The sequence below is a fragment of the Rhinolophus ferrumequinum genome, chromosome 18 (assembly GCF_004115265.2).
Source record: "Rhinolophus ferrumequinum isolate MPI-CBG mRhiFer1 chromosome 18, mRhiFer1_v1.p, whole genome shotgun sequence".
NCBI lineage: Eukaryota > Metazoa > Chordata > Mammalia > Chiroptera > Rhinolophidae > Rhinolophus > Rhinolophus ferrumequinum.
Genome location: NC_046301.1, coordinates 42,979,621 through 42,997,827, shown reverse-complemented (window position 1 = coordinate 42,997,827; position 18,207 = coordinate 42,979,621). Strand labels below are relative to the sequence as shown.

The 18,207-nt window shown below is 43.5% G+C and overlaps 1 protein-coding gene across 1 annotated transcript; it reads right to left on the bottom strand.

Annotated features, from left to right (window-relative positions):
• Positions 1–4,480: 4,480 nt before the first annotated feature.
• STC1 (stanniocalcin 1) lies at positions 4,481–16,837 on the bottom strand. Its single transcript, XM_033133455.1, has 4 exons — positions 16,480–16,837; positions 14,337–14,479; positions 13,437–13,648; positions 4,481–7,545 (listed from the first exon to the last, which is right to left on the bottom strand). The coding sequence occupies exons 1-4, from the start codon at positions 16,595–16,597 to the stop codon at positions 7,275–7,277; spliced, it is 744 nt and encodes a 247-aa protein (XP_032989346.1). The 5' UTR covers positions 16,598–16,837; the 3' UTR covers positions 4,481–7,274.
• Between the last annotated feature and the right edge of the window lie 1,370 nt (positions 16,838–18,207).

Genomic DNA, 18,207 nt, shown 5'->3' with positions numbered 1-18,207 from the left:
GTCAGAGTGGAATTTTCCAGTTGGATATGTGGATCTGAAGCTCGATAGAGTTTTCAGGGAATATACAGAATTGGAGTTATTGACATATACACAGGAATTATTAATAAAATATGGGAGTAGATGATAGTTCCAAAGAAGAATATGTAGAATGAGAAGAAAAGAGGGGCCAGGACAGAAAGCTGAGAAACTCCAATTTTGGAGGGATTGAGAAAGGAAGTAGAGACTGAGAGTATTCATAGAAAGAGAAAGCATTGTCCTGGAATGCCTTTTAAGGAGGACAGATGTTCATTAGTGCCAAATGGTGCAGTTAGTCACATAAGATAAGGATTTTGGATTAAGCAGCAAGAGGTATTTTGGTCTAGTTTTGAGTCATTTCAGTGAAGGTGGAAGCCAGATTATAAAGAATTAAAAGAGTGAATGGAAGGTGAGAAAATGAAGGAAATAAATGCAGACATTTTGTTAAGGAAGATTGATTGTGAAAGGAAGAGAGAAACAGGGTGGTAGTTGAAACATGAGATGGCCCTGAGAGGAAGCAGAGAGGGAGAGGCTGCTGATGGAGGAGAGAGAGGACCACCTGAAGGCCGGAGATCCCACGTAAGGGTAGAAATGGTTGGGATCTAGCCCTCAGGAGAATTCAATTATCCAGAGACAGGAAGACAGAGTCTGTACATTTTGCTGCAGAAAACATAAAAAAGGCTAGGTGTGGATGGGTATGGTGGCAGAAAACTGAGGGATTTCCCATGTGATGATTTCAGTTTTGTCTGTGCAGCCGGAGGCAAGATTTTCTGCTGGGTGTTAGAGAGGTGGTTGGGTGGGAGGTTTGAATAAACGGGAGAAGGTTTTAATTGTCGCTATGGAGAGTGGAAAAGGGAGCTGAACAGGAAGAGGGAAGATGGCCAGGCCGCCCGGAGGGTCCTGTTGGGCTTGAAACTGACACATTTTAAGTGACACCAGATCTGGGCATGGCTGTAGGATTTTCTTTCTCTAGCTGAGATGGCAGACCTCAGGGTCGGGATTTTTCCAGTTGAGTATGACAGAAGATTGATGGGGCAACTCTTTGAGAGCAATGCAATTGCATGGTTGAAGTGATTAACCATGGGTTCAAGTCCGGGCAGGGAGAGGACGATGATAGGAGGGGGTTTGGAAGATCAGGAGAATGTAGAAGGGTGAAGGGCCTGGGGATCGGGGAAAGGCTAAAGAACTAGTATGGTGCAAGTAAATTAGTAGGAGAGTTGGAAGGGATGGTGCAGTTCGAAGGACTTTTGGATTTCAGATTTCAGAATCGTACCAGTTTCAGAAAAGGGAACTATTTAACACAGTTGACTGGTCTGACACAGACAATGGCCAGAGTAAACCACGTGCAGCCATACGTGCTGTGCATATGGGGGTGCGGCTGAGGAAAGAGGAAGAGTTTGAGTGCTGCATGAAGCATGTCCATGGATAGTGAATTTGTTCATACTGATGATGTGACTTGAGAATGACGAGGAAAATCATGAGCGTCTTACCAATATCATTGATAAATGAGAGGCAATGCCTGTCACAGTCATTACAAGGTATTTTTGGGCTAGACAATAGTGGTAAGGAAAAGAGGAAAGTGCTATAGCCAGATAGCCTATGTCTTAGTCCTTTAGGGCTGCTATAAGAGAATACCATAGACTACTGGGTGGCTTATAAACAACAGAATTTCTCATAGTTTTGGAGGCTGGAAGGCTGTTGGGAGACCTGGTGTCTGGTGAAGGGCTGCTTTCTGGTTCATAGATTAGTTTCTCTCCTCACCGTGGCAACCTCCATTCTCTAGCATACCCTGCTATTGCTGCTAAGGTCCCAGCATCCTACTGGAGGAAAAGTCATGGATTATTTGTTGGTGGAAAGATTTTTTTCACTTCCCTTCCTCCCTCCTTCCCTCCACTTACAAATGCTTAGCACATGCTAGCTTTGTGTTAAGCACCAGGAATATAAGGATGACTAAGTCCTCTCTCTTTGCAAGCAGTCTGCAGTGCAGTTTTGCTAAAAGCTTGGCAATGCTGGAGAAGGCTTCCCAGGTGACATGGACTTTGGTGAATGAAAAGAAGTTTGGGCAGAAGAATATTCATTGGAAGGAATGATAGAGTGAAAGTGGTATATTAACGTGATGAGGCAGAAAGGAGCACGATGTCTTTGGAGATAAAAGAGAAGTTAGCATTAACAGAATCAAGGGTGCATGCTGGAAAGAAGGGCCCAGATTTTGAGGGGCTTGTATTTGAAGTAGAGATGCTTGATTTTTATCTTCTAGGCAATGGGGGGCTACTAAAGCTCTGTGGAGCAAGAAAATCAGCATCACCTGGGAGTGTGTTAGAAATGCAGACGCTTGGGCCTCACCCAGAAGTACCAAATCGCTTCACCGAGATTCTCAGGTGATTTGTGTGCATGGTAAATCAGACAAGTACTGATACAGGAGCTACACTGATAGCTCTTAGGGCATTTGTGTAACTCCCATGGAGGGATGGCCTGACCTTTTTTCTCCTCTTGTATCACAGATTTACAGACCATTCCATGATCTTTTTTTAACCCCAGTTTTGAAAGGCTGATAGAAATTTAAACAAAATTAAAGTATATGAGAAATTCTATCCGCTTCAGCCATGACTTTTCAAAAACAGCTGAGTCATGGATTGCTAATGTTTGAATGATTTCAGGGAGGTGCACAAAAGAGACTAGTAGATCTGTGCTGTTTCATTTTTTAAGCTTAGTGATGGGATGCAGATGTTCATATATTTGCCATTTTTGATACTTTGCAGTATTTTATGAAATTCATAAAATCTTGATGAAAAAGTAATGTTTAGTGATCTAAAAAGACAAAAGAACAAGAACCTTCATCCAAAATGGTGCCTCAAGGCCCATGTCACGGGTGGAAATAGAATTTAAATGATGGCGATAGTATTCATGTAAATGGTAATAGTTAACATTTGTTGAGTGCTCAATAAGTATTATTTTGGGGGCACTTGCTATTTGCTAGATACTGTTTTAAATGCTTTCTACAGAACTCAGTTAATGCTCACAATTGCTCTAGGAGGTAGGATCTATTATTTATCTCTATTTTGTAGGAATAACTTCATAGGTAAAAAAACTAATGTGTGAAGACATCAGACACTTGGCCCAAGGCCACAGAGGTAGTCGAGGAATGAGGATTTGAACTCAGTACATGGAAATCCCAGGTCTAAGTTCTTAAACCCTTAAACTATCATCTAATATATAGTCTCTCTGTATAGGTAGACATAGATAGAAGAAGACTGAGGATGAAGGATTGTAATGTAACAAATATACTCTTTTTCCTTGGCCAGGTCAGAGAAAAGCAAATGCAATACATTTTTGGCCTTGGAGTGACAACTCTTGTAGTGTTTATTAACTGTCCTGTTCGTATCTGAACTTGGGAAAATGCGATTTGGAGCTAGAAAAGAATGATACTGAGAAAAATGTCTCTATTTGAATCTAAAGTATGAGAAAAATCCACTAATTAAAAAAAAAAAAAAACACTAAGACCTCTCCTTGAAAAAACTATACCATAGAAGCCCCCTTCTTTCTGTGACTGAACTTGTGATCGTCTTTGAAGACCCAGCTAAATGGCATTCTGCTATGAATCCTTCCCCTATTTTGTGAGATGGGGAGTTCCCTCCTTTTACTCCCAACCCTTTTACTTGTAATGATGATAATGGCCGAAACATATTGAGTGTTACAGTGTATTGGGCATGTAAGCACTTCACTTATTTTATCTCCTTCTAATAGCCTTCTGGATAGTTATCGCTGTCCTCATTTTATAGGAAGAAACTGATGTATTTTGAGATTAAGTAACTCATCTGACAACATGCAGTGAGTAAGTGGCAGAGCCAGAATTCAAATCCCAGAAATTTGACCCAGAGCTGGACACATCTCATCACAGAGCTATCTGCCCCCCTTGTCACATTCATGCAATTGTCCCCTCTTCTGACTCTTTCTAAATCGTTCATTCATTTAAAGTATTATTGAGGGTATCCTGCAAGCTGGGTGCTGCTTCAGGGCTGTGAACACATTGTTGAACAAGCAAAGGTGCTTCCAGTCTAGGTGAAGGGTGAAGGACAAAGTCTTCTTGAAAGTGAGAAACGCATCAGTAAAGTTCTGCAAGGTGAGAGCGTGAATCCTTTCTAGAGCTCTTGCTCAGCTGGGGTGTAGAGTTCATTAAACTGGAGGAAAAGTGAGTTTTGAGAATGAGCAGAGACCATAAAGCTCCTTCTGAGCTTGTAATGAATTTGGGTTGCAATTTTACTGTGAGGGCAATGGGAGCCATTCCGTAAATGGTTTTACGGAAATTTGGAATATGTTGATTTTTCAACTATGTTCATTTACATATTGACACTTTAAATTAGTGTCAATTAGTGATTTAAAAGAAACTAATCAGCCATTAACTTCATGCTCAGAAAGTCTCATTCAAGAAGTTTTTAAAGAATAACAATGAAAGACATTGGGGAAAAAACCAATAAAACGTAACACTTTATTATTATTTTTTATCTTAGAAGGAATTCACCAAAGGTTTCATATTAAGCTATGGCATCTTTAATTATAAAAATAAGCAAATAAAATAACTTGCATCTGTCATTACCATGATATGTTTCATAACCTTTATATGCACATGGAGCTTAAAAATGTAATTTAACAATAAATAATGACATATACCAGATATGCTCACTGTTTATTCCAGTACTCAGCCAAAAACCTAAATATCATTTAAATTATAAATACATAATGCAAATATAATGGCACAAACATGTCTAAAGTGCAACCAAATCACAATAGGAGAATCATGCAAACTGTTCTAGGTCAGCTGGAATCACTCTGTGCAGGAAACATAAGACGAAGCTTTGGAAGTTTTAGAGGCAGTTGGGGGAGTGGGATGGGGAAAGAGAAGCAAAAAACTAGCAACATTGTGAGAACTGCTGCTTTCCGTATGTGTAGATATATGTATTACAGATACATATATAAATATCATTGTGGGGAGAAAAGGGGGGTACCACGGTGTGAAGAGGTCACAGCAAAAAAAGAGAATCTACTGGACTAAACTAAGAGAGAATTTTGCTAGGTATACTCATGAACGACTTGTTGCATTGGGGTCCTGGTTTCGTGGGTTTTGCGAAATGGACACAACACACACACTTTAATAGCTTTTCTGGTTCGGGGAAGTCAGCCTTGCCTGGTGGGAGACGGAGGGAGGGAGAGAGTCAACTTAGAGTATGGTCTACCTGATTTCCAAGAGGCTAAGGCAGTGTCCATATGTTTGGGGACCTGGGGATAGGGCAGTTCTGAGTATAAAAATGCTCTTAACAATCTGATGTCAGCACGCTTAGAGGCTGTGTGGGGACAAAGGCAGCAATGCTTGTGCTGCTGCGGCTGGGTCTGCTGCAATCGCTCTTGGTCCTTGAGCAGCACGTTACTGGTTTTAAAGGCTTTATGGTAAAGTTGTATTGCTTTTCATTTTTCTGGAGATGTGCCCTCCCTCCTCCCACCAGGATCCCTATCACTCGATTTGGTCAAATCTTGAGTTTAGCCTGGTGAGAGTCAAGCACCAATAGTTTCTACTTGAGCAAGTTTGGAGTGGCCCCTACAGTCCTACCCCTCCTCCCTCCTCCTTTCTCAACATTGACCTTTGGTGGGCAGTGACGCTCATAAGGGACTGTTGGGTTCAAGGACAGTGACCCTGAGAAACTACTGTTGTTCATAGATAGGTTAATCGGTTGGCTTTGGTGGTCGCCATCTTGTAAACATCACGGCAGAAATGATCAAACCACCAGCACTTTTTTCCCTCATTCTTTTTTTTTTTTTCTTTTTTTTTTTTTTTCTGCAATCCTACAGAGATGGCCCAGCTGCCAGGACTACTTTGGCAGGCAGCGTGCTACAGGACAAAAATGTAAGAGGAGTCTATTAAGGCTGGACAGCCCAGGGTTGTTTATACCCCCTCAGCCCCAAGTCCCCTGAACTAAAGACCCAAAGGCTGATTGACTCATTCCTGATTGATTTCATGAAACTCTCCCACCCATCATCAGTTTACAGGCGTACCGGGCACCGAAGAAAGGTGGTGAGTCGAGAACTGCCACTTCCCAAGGTGTAATAGGCCTTATCGCACTCTAAGTGGTCCAAGCCAAAGGGATGCTCTTTTTGGTTCCTGTCATTTCCAGTTGGATGTGACAGAGCTCTTTCAGGATAGGTCTAAGTCAGAGTCGCCTCTGGGTTGAGGTGGGCTGGGAGATTAAAATCGTAACCTGGGGTCCTTCAGATAAACCTGTTGGTGTTTCCTATCTCATACAGGCCCATCTTAAGTTTTGATGTTGACAAAAACTACTTCTACCCCCTTAGTTATAAAAAAGGCCACAAGGAGCATTTATGTGGATATCTGGAAGTGAGATAGTTATTCCATTCCCAGGAAAAGAAAAATAAAGCTAAGTTACAAAACTAAATCTATATGCAATAAAGTTATTATATACTGCTTTGTTTAAGCAGAGTCCTCTGGAAATTTATGTACAGTACGTTAGTTTTCAGCTATTTATATTCCACAGTTAGACCTTAAGATTCTCTGGTTTTAAGACAATTGTTAAAGATAACTTTTAAAGCTCTGAGCAGTTACAGTACATAAAGATGTTAGCTTTTTGTTTTTCATTAGATGCAAGAAGAGGCAGGCTCAAAGTCTGGTTGGAGAGCCAGGCTTGAGCAATTTGGTAAATGTGTTGGAAAGGAAATGAGACATTGGAGGATCAAGACCATAAGACATTGGCTCATGAGAGATCAAGAATTCAAACATGACATTCATATTCGTCCATGGCCAGCACAGATTCATAACACGAATTCCATTTAACATCTTTATGAGCATTTAAGACATGCATTTAAATTAAGTTGCTTCTTATCAGCTAACTCTACTGGGGGCAACCATTCTAAAGGGCTCTTCAAATTACAATGACTGGGGAATTACATGAATGTTTTATCTTTGAGAGTAGTTTGGAGGGGAGCTGGGAAAAGACATGGTAGAGGAAAGTGATAAAAGAGGGTCCTTTCTCCTGAGGAGAGGCAGAAAGACACACATGTTCTGTTTGTGGGAATACTGCCATCGTGGAATGTTGGGATATTGATTACAGAAGCCTAGTTTCATGCAATTTTCTTTAAGGGGGGATAGAAACTACTTAAAAAAAAAATCAAACCAGGCACAGTACACTCAAAGTTGGTGGGTGAACACCCTTAAATGATACTAGTTTGGTGAGGTTGTGAACACCTCTCCCCAGTTACGCACTCTCTTGTGAGGTGCGTTTCATGTGGGTGGGAGAGGCCACCTCACCTCGGAGGTTCCTGAGGAGGACTTTCAGCTTCTGTGGCTCACTGGTGCGCCTCCTGTTGAAGTCAGCTCGCGGGTGTGTTTGGGCACAGTGATCTGTCTGCAGGATGTGAAAGAGGCTGGCCATGTTGGGCCCAATTTTCTCCATCAGGCTGTCTCTGATTGTGCTGACGGTGTCGCCGTCACACTCCAGTAGGCTTCGGACAAGTCTGTTATAATATCTGCATTGAAAAAGAGAACACGTGAGACAGTCATTCAGTGAGAACAAAGCCAGAGCGGGCTTTCTTTGGGGCTCCAGCCAACACTGGTCCCGAATGGCAAGACCGTGCAAACCCAAAGAGTTCATCAGCTGACAGTCGCTTTGGCTTCTAGCCTTCGTGCAGTGTCTTCTTAGCTTGAGCACGCACGCTTCCAGGATTTAGTACACAATGCAAGACACGTCTGCCTTCGTGTTTAGAGCTCATGCGATCTACTTTGGGTAGTAGGCTGACAGTGATGTGTAAAAGTTTTAGAAACAGAATCATAGAGCTAGATGAAATTGCAGAGATCGTTTAGTGACTATTTCAGCATCTCATTTTATAGAGGAGAAACTAAGGGGGGACAGCTGAAGTGACTTGTCTAAGGTCATACAATGGGTTAGTAGTAGAAGCGGGACTTAGTCAAATATCATGGGGTGAGCCCAACACTTGAGACTTATATTAATAGTTATTGCACATAGATTTGCAGTTATTTTGATGCCTCTTTGCAACTTTCCTTTTTCTTGGTGCTATGCGTGTGTAGGTACCCATGCATGTGAGTACATATTCTGACTAAACTTCTATTTGTAAAGGAATCTCCTGTCTTCAGTGTCAGTATACTCCAAAGGTATAGTGTAGTGAGAAGGCCAAATGCCAGGCCATGAGGACATTACGTGGAACAATTCATGGTCTTTAATGGTTCATGCCTCAATAATTCCAGGAAGCCTTCTCTCACTGCTCTAGCTTTTTCTGGCCTCTTCCTTTTTTTGGACATTTTATAGATATTTGGTTAGCATCCCATAGGACAGCATTTGGTGGTTAGTGATGGTTTTGTTTTCCTGAACTAGAGTCTAAACTTATTGAAGGCAGGATTTGTGTCCTTATTCTTTGTATCCCTCATGTGCCAGTATCATAGGGGAATATCACCCGTTCACTGTTGACTTATTTTGTGGAAGAAAATAAGAAATGAAGGGGAAATGAAGCTTTAAAAATATAATTCTCTCCCACAAGTCATGATTCCCATCAGAAAAATTATCTGTAGGTGTGGTAAGTATTACCAAAAAACCCTTGTGTTTTGTATAAACTACCTTCATGTTTGGTGCAAATCCTTTAGATATCCGAAACACTGCAGCTAAGTTTTATGGCTCAGAAAGGATTAAACGGTCTAATATTTATACATAGAAGTTATTTGTCCTGTTCTTTGCGAGGACAGTTCAGGTATTTTCTGATTTGAGTTGGGATGCATTTGCTCCATTTTGAAGTGGTGACTGTTGTGAAAAGCCATTATCTCTGTGTTCACTATTAAGAGACTCTCCTGATGACAGTTATCTGCAGTATTTATGTGGAGAGACCCTTTCCTCAGAGGAGCCTGGGGATCGACAGGGCCATAAGATCGTCCGTGAAAAGAAACCTATTTATTTTTAACTCACCTCCCAGAGCACAGGATCAAACATCTTTCCAGAATAACTTAACCCCCCAGAGAGGTCCTTTCAAGGATGTACAGTAAATAGGGTGGAACGTGGGGAATGAAGCAAAGCAGTCACCCTTCTGTGAGTGAGCAGAATGAATTTGGGGACTGAAAGACAAGGGGCCTGTCTGGGTCTCAGACATAGTCCTGGCTCCATCTCTCCCACGAGGATGGGGGGTTTTATATCCAGCTGTTGTTAAAATTGGGATTCTCTGGCAGAGAAACACATTTTCCAACCCCTTGGAATTACAAAGCACATGAGTCAAAGCAGATCTCGCTTGGATGGGGAAGTAGGGAGAAAAACGGTTTTGGAAAAACTGAGAATAAGCTACTTGTACCAACGGCTTCAGAAGTCTACACACCCACATCGATCCCCAGGCATCTCGTTACTTGTGGATTCTGCTAGGTCATTGGTCCCCTGGATCTCTGTATCCAGTTCTCTAGATCCTAGAGAATAAGGTTTCTGACCCTCCCTTCCCTCTCCAATAAGGACTTTATAACTTAGAAGTTAATACTTCCACTTCCAGAAAGAACTATTTATACCAGATGACCTCCCATATGGGCTGGAGAAGATAGTCTTTCCTTAAATCAACATTGAAAGCTCTTGCCTGGGTGAGGAAATCTAATGCCAGTAAGGTAACTCAGCTTCTGTAGCTGGCCATAGCTCTCTAAGGCCAGGTGTATCCCTCTGGCCCCACTTTGTCCAAGGGAGGGCCTACTTTCTTTCCCCGAGGGCTCCCACCTTTACTGTTGGCTTTCTCTTCTGGCCTAGATAGGATATCTGTTCTTGGTGTTTCTTGGTACCTTGCCATCCTGCTCTTAGTGACTAAACCCAAACCTACCCTGAGTTTCTCTCATGGAGCTTTGTTAACTCAACAAGGGTAGGCCAAGAGAGCTCCTTGGAATAGAAAACATTCATGGCTCCATCAGCAGCTCCTCCAAGTAGAAAACCTGTCAGGCTGCCTTGAATGTCAATACCATTTGCCAGAGCAAGCAGTAGGCTAATTCTGTGCATCTCCATTAAGGGATGGAATATGGCATTGACCGCTGGGATTGTGTGAGTTAATGAGACAGATTTTTCCTATATATAAGTCACTGAGATTATTTAAGAGATTAGGTCTCCGGTAAAAGATGACTTAGCAATTGTCACATATTTATTGAACACCATCTGGTACCAAGTCTTGATGTTCCTCTAGCTATTGATGAGATGTGTCTTCTCTTTGAGGAGAGGATGTACACAAATCTAATTGTTGATCATCCTGGGGCACATTTATTCAATTCTGCTTGGTTGGTATTCTATTTTTGGATTATCCTGCAGGTTTTATTGGCTGCCATTTTTGAAGTAGAAATCAAATAGCTTGGCTTGAGGCCATGGGAGTTCTAGGCTCAACTCTGTCATTTACCAACTGTGTGACCTTCAGCAGGTCGCACCCCTCTCTGGGCCTTTGTTCTTTAATCAGTAAAATGAGGCAGTTAGTCTAAATAACCTCTATTGTCACCTATGACATTCTGTGTTCATAGGGATTTGATACATATGTTCCTTCTCAATTTAACAAAAAAATAGTGCAGCTCTGCTTAAGGCCCATTCTTTACATGATGGGCCTTAAGATTTAAGATTTCTGTCTTCATCTTTATGAGAGGTGGTGGGGATCTGTTTGCAAAGGCTTGGTGAACTAAGCGTTTTGATCACCCAGCCTGGAAGGACCTTATAAAGCATCTTTCTTCTTTCCCAGTTTGGAAATTCCATTACTGCCTTTTTTTCCCTTGGAAAAGAATAAGATCAGATATTCTCCATAGCTACTGTTTCAGCCATGCTTACCCAAATACACACATACTGCCTAGGAACATACTGTGTGAGGGTTTATAAATAGTCCTTTGTTTCCCTTGATCAATATTATTCTTCTGTTTCCTGTTCCCTATCCATGCCCTAGAGAGCTGGAAGCTTTTGTCAGTTTTCCCATTCTGGATCTGGGTTGGTCAGATTCCTTCCCAAGCCTCACACTGTCCAGCCTGCCGGATCAATTTTGCCTGCTTTCCTCATGGTTGAAAGAGTAGTTTGCAAATTCAGCCAGGGGAACACTCCAGCTATCCTGCCACTTCTAAGTGCATTTCTCTCATGGAAAACTTCCCTGTCCTGGCTCCTGGTCCAGTCTTTTGGATTCTCCCAGGCCCAACTCTCAGGCTAGATAAGTCACAGGAAGGTGGAATGAACCTGTAACTACTTCCTTTCCCAATTCTGTGCCAATTGGCACAAGTCAGCGTGAATCTATGGTGGGACAGAGGCTGGGAAAGCAGGATGTTTCAGGAGAGTGAGGAGCTTAAATAGCGCAAATCAAGCCCAGAATGGAACTGGAAACAGTTCTCAGCAGGAGTAATATTAGCTAGTTGAAGTGAAATAATTGGAGAAAGGTCAGAGTTGCATGGAAGGTTCTGGTCTTCCAGGGGTGGCCATTTCCCCCCCACTTTCCTAATACATGTGATTCCCCTACGATGAAAGAAGGAGATAACAAGATTCTTTGTGATCATTTTATGGAGGTGAGAAGAAGGCACCTATTAAAAGGAATAATGGCCTGATTAGAACTATTACTAGTCTCTTCTTACACAGTTAGGCTCACCAGTCCAGAATCTGTGTCATCCTTTCTATAAGACATCTCTCTTCATAATGGAAGATGCTATCTCAGTTGAAATAGAGAGATGATGAGTATTGCCTCAAAACTGGTTGGTTACATGCCATATTATAGATCGTGAATTGTGACAGGCTCCTTAAAGGTCTAAACTTATAATTGCTTCACTAACATACCCCTTGCCCTCCAGCTACCACACTAATACATCCTTTGTCCCTAGCCCCTGTCAGACTAAGAATTCTTTATTTCTCTTCCTTATGGTTTCTATATATTTCTCTTCCTATATATTTCTATATATTTCTCTTCCTATATATTTCTCTTCCTTTATTTCTCTTCCTTTCCAACAATTAGCCAGTTTCTTTTTCTTGCCAGATGTAATAAGAATCTTCCTAGGAAAATGTTAAGACCAAGGTCAATATAAAGGGATAGGCCATTTGAGATAAATGCTGGATTTGATTTTCCTGTTCTGAGTAAATCAGTTAGGACCTATGACAAAGTGGCTTCCAAGGACCGAACAAATGATGTTTATAAATTGACACCAGGTTCTAAAGACAGACCTAGAGTTAAGAGTGAATCAGAACTTTTACAAAATTTTAATGTCAGGGGTCTTAACCTTTCTCTAAGGAGGAGCTACTTTTCCCGTTTTCCAGTTGCCTTTATGTACATGCCTGAATCACTGGGAAACCCCAGAAGGACAAGGCTATAGCCACTATCTGAAGAAGGGTGGCTGCATCTGGTTAGGAAATTAATCAGACAAGTCTGCATTAGCTCCCAGGTGGTCAGAGTAACATGAATAGGACTGATCTTTGTGAATATGTGCAGCTTTGGCTGGAGAGTCAACGAATCACAGCACTTAAGGATTGAGAGTCAAGTTTTAGCCTGTGGGGCATCCCAGTAGGCTGAAGTCTGCATTGCCTTGGTCATACCTCCATGCCCGCCCCATCAACACCTCTCTTAACTTGGTCACAGATGGGGAAGCCCAGGTCTTGCTGGGAACCTTTCTAGGCCATGGAACAAGGATGTCAGCCCTCTCATGTGTTAGGTATCCACTCCTGGCTGGTGAAGACCTTGAGTCAGGGGCACAATAAGGCATGATGCTCAGATATTACCAGCTCAATGGCTTCGGGTGGCGTTAGATTACTAAGATGAGAATGTGATCTGGGCTGTCACCAGAACCTCATTCCAGGAAATCTAGGAGTAGAGGAATGGGATAACATTGGCCTGGAAGAGAATATGGGAATCTTTTAGTCTAGCCATTTTACTTTTCGCAAAGGAAACGAGTCCCAGTGAGGTGAGATGGCTTGCTCTGGGCTACCTAGTGAAATATCTGATTGGGCTTGGGGCTGTCTCAAAATCCATGCAGATTTAAAAGACTGCTCTATGACCTTTGATCAGGGTTTTTATAATGGCCTGTTGTACTGTGCATAGTCATTCTGCTAAATTTGGTGTCTCAAAAGCTTGTTTCCATAGACTTCACAATTCCCTTCAGGCTTGTGGCAAGAAAGTGACAATGTAAATGCACCCAGGGATGCTGCAAATGAAGCTTTCTATTAGCTGCATGGGGAGACTTTTCCTGTAACAGTGGGGGGAAGGAAAAAAAAAATCCCAGCCTGCTTAAGCTGTCACAACCAATCACAAACATATTTTTCCTACAAAAGCTGGGAAGACTGCAAGCTAAAATAAGAGCATGACTGTGGCAATTTTGCCCCCTTTCTGTGTCTGGCTCTCTCAGCCAACCACTCCTCATTCCACCCTAATTGCAAAAAAGTGGACTTGTTTCGTACCTGTTGGAGAAGTGATTGGGGAGCTGGACGACTTCTGTGATGGCTTCGGGGTTCCGCTTGGCGATACTGCACACATTCAGCTTGCTGTAGCACTCCTCCTGCACTTCGGCAATCATCCTCTGGAAAGTGGAGCACCTCCGAATGGTGAGGTAGACCTTGGCGATGACCCCATTGGCGATGCACTTCAAGCTCTCTTTGACAAATGCTTTTCCCTGCCAAGGAAGGGGGTAGGAGGAAAAGCTTCAGCGCAAGCTGACAAGAGAGGACAGGGCATACCATGTGTGGAACTTAAGGGGCCTCTTGGCACTGTATCGTGGCCATCTGCATATCCAATGAGAAAATTGTATGCTGTGGCCAGGATAAAAAATGTCCCTACTCCCTAAGATTACCTTGAGAACCGAGCTCCACAGAAATGAAATGGGACAAGAGAAAAAAAGAGGTGAACGTTAATCAACCACTCTGCAGCTTAAAAATAGTCATAATGTGGCTTTGTATTCTTGGGATTGAGACTTTGATAACTCAAAGCACAAGCTAGTAGGCTAGGTCATACAGTGAGAATAACTTCTTTGCTAGAAGAACATTTTTATTTCCCCTTGAAGAGGCAAAGATTTTCTGCTCATCACTCCTCCCTTATAAGACAGCCTCTGTCAGCAGCATGTGACAATTTTGCCTTCGAGTGGGTGAGGAGTATCTTATGCAGAACTTATTTCCAGGCCAAAAGTGTGTGTGTGAGTGTGTGTGTGTGTGTGTGTGTGTACGTGTACAAACATTGGAGATGAGAATTTAGAATGGGGATGATGAGGAGAGCTGGTTCCCTACAAGACTGGTTCCTCAGAACGCTAGTCTAACACAACGTTAAAGACAAGCAGCCAGTGGGAGTCAGGGTCAAGGTCTTATTACCTGAGTGTCAAATTTAGCAGCGCTGTACAAGAAGGATTTACAGATGTCGTACATCCCATCTGTGTCACAGGTGGAGTTTTCCAGGCATGCAAAAGCCCCACAGCCAACCTGCAGAGCACTGTTGAGGCAGCGAACCACTTCAGCTGAAAGAGACAAGTCCATCCAATCTAGGTCAGACAGTGAGGGGGGTTGGTTCCAAAGGATCACGTTGGTGTGGTGGCAAAATTCAAGGACATGGGGTCAGAAGAACTGAACCTAGAAGTCTGTGATGGGGCCAGTAAATAGACCCATTCAGAGGGGAGTGGAGGCTGAGAAAGCGAGGGGACGGGCAGATCCCTTTGGCTTAGAAGAGCCAGGGCACATGGATCAGAGAGAATGCATTTCTCCTCCGAGATACAGGCTCTTGGTCTCACCATTACCACACAGTTCGGGGGGCTGGCGAGTCAGATTGGAGTCCTTGGAATGCACAGTGCTTGAAGCAGCTCTGCAGAGCCAAAGGGCAGCACTTAGAGCCTGAAAGCATGGGATAGCAAAAGCAGTGGCTGGCGGTCAGGTGTAGGGGGTGGAAAGGTGAGGGAGTCCATTTGGCTCCTGAAAATGCACTCCAGAGTAATAAGGATGGAATTTTAGTCTAAATGGCAGAGAAGTATTTGCCAGGAGTCCCTTCCGAATTCGGGCTTTTTAACTTACCTTCATATTGGCAGAAAGGAATCTGATCTGTTCATGTTCCACCCCAACCCCCCACCGTAGGACAGTGCTTAGAGGTATGCATAATCTCTCTCATATTAAAAGCCATTTTTTTTTTTTTAAAAGAGAAACACAGGTGTGGAATAATAAGGCCAAGGCACCCCTTGTGCAAGACTAGAAGGAAAACGCAAAGAACTTGCATGAGGCTTTCTACGTTCTGGATAAGATCTCCCATAAAATAATTTCTCTCCTACAGAAGGGGGGTGTCCTGGCAGGCAGCTTAGCAAGAAATGATCTGCTTCGGCCTTCATACCATAGGATTCTCCTCTGAGATCAAAAGCCTGGTTCGGTTAGACTTCCCCTCCCCCTCCCGCCACCCGCAGCCTCTGGGATGTTACAAGTCATTTCCCTAATTATATATTTCCACGGGTTCAAATTATAACTTTGCTTTAAGCAGTTTTAATATGCATTAGGGTTGCTATTGTTTTAGGCAAGCTCGAATTGTGAATCACTGCATCTCTATAGCAACTAAGTACAAAAGGAAGTGAAGCAAAGCCCTTCTCTTGGCAGGGACCTACTCTTCCGAGGGAAGCATGGTCTGCAGCATTTGGACACCTGCGATCCCATCTTTGCTGACAGTTGGGGGAGCCAGGGCAGCAATGGGAGAGGAGCAAAGGGGACAAGCAAAGTCAAAAGGCAGAGGTGTCAGTGCTGGCTTCCTCAGGATTCTTTTCCTTTAGAGGCTAAGCTTATACACAATTAACTGCTCCAGGAGTCAGGACTAGAGTGAGACCTTCCCTTTGCAGAAACAGCTGCTACGTTTCACAAATACTCCTTTTCAAGGGGCTCTCTAGCCACCGGCTGCACGGGCGACTGAATGGAGCCGGAGAGAAAGCTGGATGGAAGAGAAGGAGCAGTGGTGGGGGTGGGATGTGTAGGGTTTTCTCTGAATCTGTCCTGGATTTGTGAGACTTGAGGGCTATGGTTCCGTAAATCAGTCTGCAGAGGGTGCTTTCGGCGTGTTCTCTGAAGGGGTGGGGAAGTCAAGTCTTAAGGGTGAAGGAAGAGGGACAGCATCAGCCAAATCATGTCTCACCTTACGATCAGCTTCAGCTTCTAGAAAGTATAGAGAGCGCTTTGAAGCATGCCAACATTCAAGCCTGCTCCCCGCCCCTCCCCCCCCAAGAGGGTACGTGCCAGATTTCAGGCAATCAGGCTAGGCTTATGCAATGAAATACCCTCAGCAGAGCGCCCAGCTTCTTCGTTAGTTGCGTGCAATTTATTAAACAAAGGAGCTCCACTTCCTAAGGCTATTGGATTACACTGGCAGTTTATTGCCATCAGGCATGAAGCACATTTATTATCAAGATCAGCCGTCACAGACACAGTTGCAAAAGCGAGAGGCAAATGAGGACAGCTCTTTTGGGGAGAAACCGGTCCTGGGTTTGCCGCTTACCTGAGTTCTGAGCTGCCACCCGGGATTTCCTGGGGCTCACAGAATCATTCTGCTCCGCCTCATGGGTTGCAGAAGCACTGATCACCAGCACCAGAAGCACTGCCGAGTTTTGGAGCATTCTCTGAGAAGTTTCCGCTAAGTTGTCGGGGTTTTCTTTTTCCTCCCCCCTTTTCTCTTTCCCTCTCCCGGCTTGAGGGAAGATGTGGATCTGGATACACTGCAAGCCTAGGTGAGGATTTGATGAGGATTTGCTGCTGCTGCTGCTGCTCTTGCTGACGCTTTTGCTGCTGTTGCTGCTGCTGCTGCTGCTGCTGCTTATGCTGCTGCAGTCGCTGCTTCTTGCACCTCTTGCTTTTGCAAACTGGGGGCCCAAGAGCTGCACCCAGGGGTTTTATAGCCTTCTTATCGGTCCTTAGGATCAGGGACCAATCAGGTCCCTCAACTGGTCTGGGTAGCCAATCAGAGGGCGCACTCATTGGGCTGGAGCTGTTTGACTTCTTAGAAATATTTTCCAGCAAATTAAAAGTACCTGCTGCCAATGTTTCATATGTGTGTGTGACTGTGTGTGCATAGCTGTGTGAAAAAGCCATTTTTCACAGAATTAAAGGATAACTTTGCACTGATTGAACGAAAGGAAAATCATATGACAATCTCCGCGAGATGCTTGGGGAAGCTATCCATCTTTTTACAAAATGAGCTAGAGGGCAGGGAATGGGCAGCAGCATTGGCAGGATGGGTAGTGTGGTCTCTTTGGATTCAAATTCAACCTCATTAGAGCAGTTTGACCCTAATTTTAACAGCACATTGTCTGTGTAGTAAGCTACAGACAGGCACAGCGCCTCCTCATCTCCTCAGCATATCCATGTTCACGGGTCTGTGATGCATTTTGGTTGGATGTGGGCATCCTGAGTTCTCACACATGGATTCCTTGAAAGGGGCCATGTATGAGCAGAAGGGCCCTGATGGACTGGGACAGGACAGCTTTGGGCTGTAGCCCCAGTTCCTCTATTGCTTAGCTCTCTGGCCCTGGTCAAGTCCTTTTACCTCGCTCTACCTTTGGTTTGAAAGCTGTGAAATGTCAAGGTTGGAGTCTAGCATTCCTTAGTCCTCTAACACTGTGATTCTCTAGTAACACAAATGAACCTTGACTCCATCTTTTTAGGCACCAGCAGGGTTGCACCAGGAGTGTTAGCTACCATAGGGACACATGTGCATCCCCGCACACACTGGACTCAACAGGGAGATATCATAAATGCCTGGAAATTCATAAACTGCGCATTCAAGCCCAGCAACTTTATAATCATGTTGAAACAATAAGCTGGCCAAAGCAAGGCTAAACCTGCTGGGGAAACCAGTTCATTTCTTGGGGGACAGGGGAGTGGAGGGGCCCGCAGGACTGGGAAGAGAAGTAGGAAAAGCCCAGAATGTGTAGGAGAGGAGACTGATAAGTTCTAGACTTACTGGGAAAATTTCAGATTATGCCTAGTATAGATGCTCGTATTTTCTTATAAGTTGACGAGGCAACACTGAGGCTTGTCCCCAATTTGTGAAGGAGGGTAATATTCCAGGAGAGGACTTATCAGGGTGGAGAGGAGGTCATTAAGGGCTGGGGTGAAATGAAAGGATTAAGAGGAAAAAAAAAAAAGAATCTTAAAAATTTCAGGAGGTAAATGAGAAAGGGTCATTGGAGATTCATATAAACACAGACAGGATGATCTTACAAAGAAA

What these genes read in the sequence shown, in the direction of transcription:
- STC1 (XM_033133455.1), bottom strand. Translation starts at nt 16,597, where the DNA reads ATGCTCCAAAACTCGGCAGTGCTTCTGGTGCTGGTGATCAGTGCTTCT. An exon ending in CTGCTAAATTTGACACTCAG is followed by an intron (nt 13,649 to 14,336) that starts GTAATAAGACCT and finishes CTTCCTTGGCAG; the next exon opens with GGAAAAGCATTTGTCAAAGA. An exon ending in CCCAATCACTTCTCCAACAG is followed by an intron (nt 7,546 to 13,436) that starts GTACGAAACAAG and finishes TTTTCAATGCAG; the next exon opens with ATATTATAACAGACTTGTCC.